The 8,769-nt window shown below is 43.9% G+C and overlaps 1 protein-coding gene across 1 annotated transcript; it reads right to left on the reverse strand.

Annotated features, from left to right (window-relative positions):
- Positions 1 to 334: 334 nt before the first annotated feature.
- On the reverse strand, positions 335 to 2,506 carry LOC149832003 (mitogen-activated protein kinase kinase kinase 18-like). Its single transcript, XM_090013133.1, has 2 exons — positions 1,221 to 2,506; positions 335 to 346 (listed from the first exon to the last, which is right to left on the reverse strand). Exons 1-2 carry the CDS (start codon positions 2,469 to 2,471, stop codon positions 335 to 337), a joined length of 1,263 nt encoding a protein of 420 aa, XP_089869259.1. The 5' UTR covers positions 2,472 to 2,506.
- Positions 2,507 to 8,769: the final 6,263 nt, after the last annotated feature.

Here is an 8,769-nt window from a genome sequence, read left to right on the forward strand (position 1 = left end):
GGGTCACATCAAGTAGGATCTTCAGTCCACTTGAACCAAGCAGGGCTAGTTTCCTAATCCACTAGGAGTAGAGTGTGACCGGCCAATTGGCAAGGAATCTTGGTTTCAAACACTAGTGATGTTTCTGCTGTAGATTGTGTGGGTACTTGATTCATTTCTTTGCTTGTAAGACACAAAACTCTTTCATCACTCTGATATTTTCTTGGTAACCCTCATTTGTGCTGTACTTTTGATTGGACATTGCTCAATTTCCAAATCACCAATGCCATGTATTCCTTTAAGAAGATATCTAGATATTAACTTGGTGTAGAATTGGCTGTGCGTGCCAGAAACTTCAAAGTGACTCCTACACCATATAAGGATCCAAACTTAGCATAAAAGGAATGCTCTAAAGCTATAAAATATCCTTTTGGATTTCTCCGCTGAAGGAACCATTCTATCCTACTTTTTTCTATACCAAGAGCACTAGATTACCTTCATCATGCAGAAAGGTCCTCCATATAGAAAAAGAAAAAGATCCTGAAGATTTATTAATGAATCATGCTGTAGTTTGTTGTTCTATCCAAAAACTATACTTGTTCTATTCTTCACTAACAAGTTTCATGCCAAGGCGTGTCAGAATTGAATGCGTCTTTTGGATCCTAAGCAGATCTATTATGTTGGCGCTGGCCGTAACCCAAACCCGGATTTCGGCGCATTTGGGTGATGGCGTCGAGCCCATTCAAATCTTATAACAAAGGCCGACCCCTGCTTATGCGGGTGCCTTGGGCTTGGACCGATTTGCCCCGCTATGGCTCCTCATAGTTCTTCTGCATTGTGAATGGTACTCAAGATCCTTTGCTTTTGATTGTATCTAATATATCACTTAATCAACCAAGCTGATCCTGCTTTATTGATAGGCATAACCATAATTTATTAGTTTCTAAGGTAAAGACTTGTGGGCCAAGTTTGGTGTGAATTGAATGTGGTTCTTGATTTGCCTAAAAATCTTTGTAGCTCATTCTTGGGACTAGACTTGAGCTGATTTTGGCTATGGGTCAAAGACCATCAAAGTGCTATTTTGCAGCAGGCCAAATTTGATTCATGGTGAGATATTATAGAACTTATCAACTGAAATGTGCTTCTTGGCCAAGCTAGTTAAGAAACCATCCACAATCAACTGAGAGAGAGAGAGAGAGAGAGAGAGAGAGAGAGAGAGAGAGAGAGAGAGAGAGATTTACTGGAAACTTAACCAATTTCATTTCAATCAAGTAATTGTCTATATTTATGATGTTAACAGAATCAATGATACTAATGCTTCTATTGATAGAAGACGCGTCATCAATTTCTTCCTCCAAATCACTAATTAGAGTCACTGAACTGTCTGTCCCAAGTAAGTCACCATCAACCTCCCCACCGCAAGTTGATGCCACGGCGGGTTCCTCCAAGGCCTCCTCGCCTGCAATGCTCGGCGACGGCGAATTCTCCGGCTCGTTGGCCCTTACGCATACCCAATTCTCCCCCCATGACCAATTTGGTCCTCTAGCGGATGGAGCAAACAAGCCTTTGATTCTCTCAGCAGCAGCAGGGGGAAGAACATCCGTGGAATTGCAGTTCACAATTCTCGTTTGGGTGCTCTCATTTCCAAGAGAATCCCAAAGATCTCGATCCAGAATACTCTTGGGCGAGTCTGAAAACGGCTTCCCATCAACCACCGCCCCCTTAAATTCTTTGACAAAAGGGTGCTGGAGCAGCTGCTCTGCCGTCCATCTCTCGGCCGGATTCCGGCAGAAACACCTACTGAGGAAATCCTTACCTTCCTCCGACAAATTCTCAGGCATCTCCGGCAATTCCTCCGAGCATCCGATCCGGTAGAGGGCCAAAATCGGGTCCGTGCTCTCCGCCCACGGCGGCCGCCCCGTCGCCATCTCCACCACTGTGCAGCCGAGCGCCCACACGTCCGCCGCATACCCCTGACTCTGCCCCCTGGCCACCTCCGGGGCCATGAACAGAGGCGTGCCGGCCAATCCGCCGGCGCCCGCCCGCACTGCACACCCGAGATCGCCGATCCTTACCTCGCCATCCTTTCCAATCAGGAGGTTGCTCCCTTTGATGTCACAGTGCACGATCCCAATCCCGTGGAGGTAGCAGAGACCCTGCAGCACCGAGCGCGTGTGCCGCCTGATCTCCGGCTCTGGAAGGCGGCCGCCTCGCCGCCTGATCTCGTCGCAGAGCGTCCCTCCGGGGAAGTACTCCATGAAAAGGTTGTAGAACCGGCTGCCTCCCTCCCAGCTGACATCGGCGCCGAGGCAGCGGACCACATGTGGGGAAGAAAGAGCTGAAAGAATGGAATGCTCGCGGCGTAGCTGGGAGGAGGCGGCGAGCTCGGCGGATTTCACCGCAAAAACGGCTCCGGAGTCGCGGAGGGTGGCGACCGAGACGGTGGCCGACGATCCCCGGCCTATGGTGGCTCCCCTGCTCCACCCTTCCATGGTGGTTCTCTTCTTTTTCTCTTATGGTTGTGCTGTTTTGGTTGTGTTGGTTTGGAGAGGAGGTTGGCAATTGTGCTTGGTTTTTATAGAGTTGGGGGGTGAGGTGGTTTGGGTTTGGTTTTGGGGGTTTTCCAAGTCAGCCGTCTAGTTGGGCCTTGGGTCCTCCACGTGTCATGCCTTTGGCTGAGTTGGCAGACCGGCCCCACCTTGTTTCCAAGCGTCGTGTACGCCCTCGTGACTTGAATTCTGTAATCTGGCTGGCCATCAAAGCAGGATGGTGTTAGCAGTTGGCTTTTGCTTTCGGCCTCTTTTGTGGGGCCCATCGAAGCGTGGCTCTCCTCCCCTTTCAGCGTGGACGGTCCGGATGGCATCTTTTGCTTTTCCACCCCCTCCCAAGATCCATCTTCTATCGATCGGATCTCACCCCATTGTGTGCAGCTTGATGACACCGGATCTCGGATCCGAGATGGCAGGGGCTCGGTTATGTTAGTGCGGGCCCCATGCCAAAACCCGAGGTGCCATCAGACACAGGATCTCGGGTCCAAGGGTATCTCGGATATGATATCTTTGCTTTTGCAAGACGAAAGGGCAAAACGTTCGGATTCGATATCCGAACCAGAGAGATCAGATCCCTTGGATCTCAATATCGAAGGGGATTCAATCACAGCCGTCAGTTGGTGGTTGATCCAATGGTGGGTGTGAAGGAATTGGACAAGGGAGTTACTTGGATGATAGTTACTATTACAACGGCTTCTGTTAATTCTTTTGCTTATTTAAGGGCAGTACTTTGGAGACACCCATTTATCCAGAAAAAAGTGGGATAAGATGGGAAGTGGTTGTGTTTTCCAAATTTATTCTTCTTTAGTGTAGAAGCGGTTGTACCCAAGTGGCTCCTCCTAATTATGATTAGGTTGCAGTCTGTCAAGTTTCATACTTTAATACCTTGTGAAAATATTATCTGTTAAAAACATACCTTGTGAAAAGCACAAACACCTTGGGACCTAATAAACAGGAGATACATTGAGATATGATGCAAAAGTATTAACATTCAGTGTTGATGCTTTAATACCACACAAAAGGGTCAGGTTGGACAATATGATGTGACACGCAACATATCAGGTTTAGGACACTGTTTATTGATGCAATGAACAATGCAAACCTTGAATGAACCTTTCTGATCTTGATGGCCTGTTTCACAAACAAAGTGCACCCATCGATTAGTTAAGGGTGCTGTAATTGCACATGCGCCCGTCCATTCTATGTACAGAGCAGACCATCAACTTGCGCTTGTTTCATCCATATCCGAATATCCTGCTACGGATCCACGCCAGTAACTCGGGCAAAAACCGTTTGGGGTCCAACTCGTGATTCGGCGAGTCGATTCGGTTTGCGCAACCAATTTAGTTTATATATATATATATTTTTTAATTGAACAGTTTGTGCATAGTGGAAGATGGCCATAAGGTGGTATGGATTTTTTTTTTTTTTATGATGGTTTTTGGAAGATGGTGAGGAAGGGGAAGGGTGCCTCAAAGCAAAGGGTGTGGAGGGTGGCCTGAAAAGGAGGACCAAAACACTGTATTGTTAAAAAAGAGAGGTCAAGTTTTGGTGGCGAAGGAAAGGAAGGTGCAACGAACTTTTTGGTTGGCGGACGGTGCCTGGGTTTAGTGGGCCATGTAAAGAAGGGAATGGGGCCCACTAGACGAGAGCAGTTCAAGTGATCTGCCAAATCACTTTTAGGAAAGTGATCCGTTGCTTCGTAGCCTACCACCGACTGCCACGTAGGCATCGGAACCCCATGCTTCACGCTTAAGGCATGCATGAAAGTACCCTGTTTGGCAATTCTTTATTTTTTGGAATTGGGAAGTGACAAAAAGACGTAACCATCAGCGTTGGGTTCACACCAAGTCAAGTCAATAAAGTCAAATGGCACGAATTCGTTCTCGAGTTTGGGTTTAGCACATGACTTCGGGGTTGAAGTCTATGTTCACGTGCTTACACACGATTGACTTCACGCTAAGCTTGATAGATTGCTTGACCTTGGCTAAGGTGTGTCCAAACTAATAAATTTTGTGGGGTTGATCGACCAACTGGACGTGGAGAATTCAATCTTGGCAATTGATTCAAGTGTAGATATTGGCTTAAGGATAGCAGTCGGGGTCCTGCTCGGACTTGCCCTATTTGGATCGGGGATTGAAGACATGAAACGGGGATGGAGGATAGAATTTTGAGATAGGGCAGGGGTGGAGACCTTGTCCCCCGCCCCCACCCCGATCTACTGCCATCCCTACATTGGCTTTGATAGCACTAGCTAGGTGCCAATTAGAACGAGTGGAACGATGGATGACCACGACTCTTTCAAGACTTGATCGAACGGGTCGTTAGGCGGGCCGCAGATTTTCCATTCAAACCTAGTAGTGGATGACTTAACCCTCCAATAGACCCTGACTGGTTGAGCAGCTCAACTTAGACCGAGTCCCGTGATTTTTGAACGCTCATAAAGGGGTTGACTTTTATGTGGTTTTGGGGGCGGTTGAGCAACCCTACCTTATTAAGTCAACTCAGACTAAAAAGTTTTTGGTTGTGGAGTTGACTTTTATGGGGTTGGGGATGTGTTGGAGAAAAAAAGGAAGCCATTAATAACGTTCTTTGAATATAGTAGGGATTTTCTTGGGGAAGAAATAAATATCGAGATATACTTAATCTTTTTTCATTTTGAGAAAATCTGAGGAAAATATTGTATATTTATAATTAACTTTAAATAGTAGACAAGATGAAATTATTAAAAAAAACTAAAAAAGAGAGAGTGAAATGATCGTGGTCAAATCAAACCCCATAATATATTTACAATAGGTGAAATTTTCATTTTTTTCCCGATAATAACGGCGACATTTATGATGCTGGTCCCCGTTAGGTTTAGGACTGGCAGCTGAAAGAGTGAGGTGGATGTTAGCTGCCTTACCGCAACGACCCTCTTGTATCCCCCACCTTATTATCGTGTGCCACGTGTCACCACAGACACCAATCTCTTTCGAAAATAAAATAGGGTGCACGCTTTGGATTCTCTTTTATGACGTGGAGCCTGAAATTGTTGCCACGTGTTGACACGATAGGCATTTTGTAGTTGACGTGCTGATCTTACTACGTGGTTCATTTTGGATCGTTGGATTGTATGCGGGTTCAATGCATGGAAAGGCTGGGATTCTAATATTCTTTGAGGGATATGCTTCCTCATATTTCTTGAGGCTAGGGGTCGGCATCGGGCTGGCCCGGCCCAGCCCAGGCCGGGGGCAGTTTATAGCTGGATCGGTCCATCGGGTTTTATGTGCAGCCCAATCCGAAAATGACCCAACCCATTTACTAACAGGTCAGGCTTTGGCCTGGTTTTTAAAGGGCTCCAGTTTGAAGAGCAGCCCATTGACCCAATGAGCCGATGTGAAGCGGGTCGGGTTCGGCCTAAATCTAATTAATTAATGCAACTAATTAGATAAATAATAAATAATTAACAAATTCTTGTGTACCCAACTAATTATCTTTCTAATTTCATAAAATTAATACAATTAATTAGGTAAATAATAATAGTTATCAAGTTAATTATTGTACAAATAATTATTTTTTAAAATTATACAGTCTGCTTGGTCCATAGGGCTGCCGGGCCCGTTGCCGCCCCTACTTGAGGCGTATACTTATCCCTCAATCTCATGGCATGCTCGCGCACTTCCATACGCACTGTATTTTTAATGAGATGGGCCCCAATGATCTGGGTCTGCCCGAAGTCCACGGCCCACGTTAAACCGAAAAGTTGCTTATCCACCGACGTCGTTGAAGAATTCGAATATTTCAAATGTGAATGATGCGTGAGGTGTCCACGTTTACCAAGGTACCAAAAGAATCAGGGTTTCTAAATTAGAGGTGGTCCTAATTAATATCCATGTATGGTTTAGGTCTAGTTGGATCCATATTCCATAGGGACCCGGCTAACCAAGTAACAAAAGGACCTTATCATCAAGGCATAGGATTTTTTATTTTTTTTTGATAATCCAGCTGGGTTTAGTCCGACCCGGACCCCTACAAAGTCATTGAACAAAATAAAATGCTGGCTGCGGGTCAAAGTAAAAGAGAGCCACCGGGCTAAAGCCTAGATGATGTAAGGTTCGTGACGTATACGTGAGCCTATCACCCTGATGCCATGCAACCTCGAAACCCTGAGATTGCTAAGAAAACTACGTTGCTAGGGGATGACAGTGGGAACGGGGTGAGGGCAGATTTTGAGACCTAACTGCATCAGTCTCCCTGTACTCGAAACAGATGTGCTGACCTTACTGTTCTACACCTCGCGAACCCTAATGAATGCAATTTGCGAAACAAGGCTTTGACAACTTCCTGTGTTTGGATGCCATGAAGCGGGCCTCGCGTCAAATTCATGATTTTTGCAAAAAAAAAATAGAATCTTGATCCTTGAATCTAAGATTTAAAACTAATATTCGAGTTTTACGAATCTTTAGTCTAAAGGTCCAAGATGGGCTACAGACACATGAATCTCATGTCTGGTATGTATTCTTGCTATCACATTTGGGTTCTGTTTTGAAGAACGCCAACATCTCATACTATCTTCCGGGTCGTGTCGGGTTACCCGTTTATTAAACGGGCCGGGTTCGTGTTTGCCACAGCAACCCGTTTAATAAACGGGTCAGATTCGGGTTGAGGTATGCTGACCCGCCAACCTGACACGATTGCCACCCCTAACTGTAATTAAGTCTGCACCCATTGTAGAGTTTTAAAGAATTTAGATTGGTATAGACTAAAAAGAGAAGTAAATCTGATTTAAAGTTGATTATCAAAATGAAGATGACTAGGGTGCACCAGCTTAAAAGAAACACTTTGAGGTGAACCTAAAGGGTCGGCTGCCACATGTTTTGCTTTACTGATAATGATTATGATATATATATATATATACATATCTTTTGATGACGAGGAATCCCAATGTTGTCAGTATCGGTATCTCTGGCCCTGTATCGTTTGAATGAGCAAAAAAATAATTAAAAAAGTATTACGTGTCAATTACACATGTTAAAGTCATTAAAATAATATTAAAAAAATTTAAGTATTTTTTAATAATTATTAAAAATAACTTAATCAAGAGTGAAGCTCCCCTCAACTAGAGAAACTCTAGGTAGGGCCCAAGACCACCCTGCCCACCTTCGATGATAATAAAGCATCTGTTGTCTTGTGGAGCACGTTAGGTGATTCCTATTCTTTTGCTCCAAGCCACATACATGCTATAGCTAAGACCTCTCTTTCTCTCTCTAGTTTGTGTGAAAGACATTGGATGCATAAAGTTTATGTAGTTGATAATGATTGCAACTTTTTTCCTTCCAACTTCCTTTTCTTTTTCCTTCATGTTTAAGTTTCCCAAGTAACTTATTATTTTACCTACTATGCTTAAAGGACATTTTTTTGTTTATGTTTTGATCACGTAGAAAACAAATTAGGTATCTTCTTTGCTTGCAGGTTTTTGTTTTGTGAAAATTTCATGTTGAGACAATATCTTGCCAGATATCCCCAAAACACACTTTTTTGAAAAAAACATTTCAAAACACCTTTTCAGTGAAAGTTTCAAATAAGGACCTCTCTGTCTGATTAACTCAGTATTTTTTTTTTTCGGGTTTATTACTAGAAGAAGCCACATTTGGGATCAAAGACCTGGTCGCGCCGGCTCAGCCTCTCATACCTACGATCGCCATCCAGAGGCAAAAAAACTGAACTGAGGCTAGGATCCTCGCCCCCAGGGCTTATCCTGGTAGTTGGCTTGTGCAGAGGGTAAAACCCTCTGGAATTGATCATTGACAGAAATTTATTTATACCAACATTTTTTTAACTGCTCCCACCTGTAGATAACATAAGCCAGACTCATTTTTTAAAACAAGGTTAAAATTAAGACATTTCGGATGCATCTTAACCAAGAAATTAAGTTCAGTTGATCATTTTTTGTGAAAAGTGGATCTTGAAATGACTTTTAAAAGAACATTAGTGTTTTTGGTATATCAGGAAACTGATGTGTCTCTACACAAAATTTTCCCTTTTGATATAGGTATAAGGTACAAAGCATCATTAAACAATTATAGGGCAATAGTTGGTTGGTAGTGTATGTACATGAATTGTCGACAACTATTTGGTAGAAAACAATAGTACTTGTAAATATATTGCCAATGTCTCTGCCGTTAATTGGATAATCCAAATATTTAATGTGAAAGTAAGGATGGCAGTGTGTGTGTGTGTGTGCACAGGGGGGGGGGGA

The sequence above is a fragment of the Nuphar pumila genome, chromosome 7, assembly GCF_984573655.1.
Source record: "Nuphar pumila chromosome 7, dmNupPumi1.hap1.1, whole genome shotgun sequence".
NCBI lineage: Eukaryota > Viridiplantae > Streptophyta > Magnoliopsida > Nymphaeales > Nymphaeaceae > Nuphar > Nuphar pumila.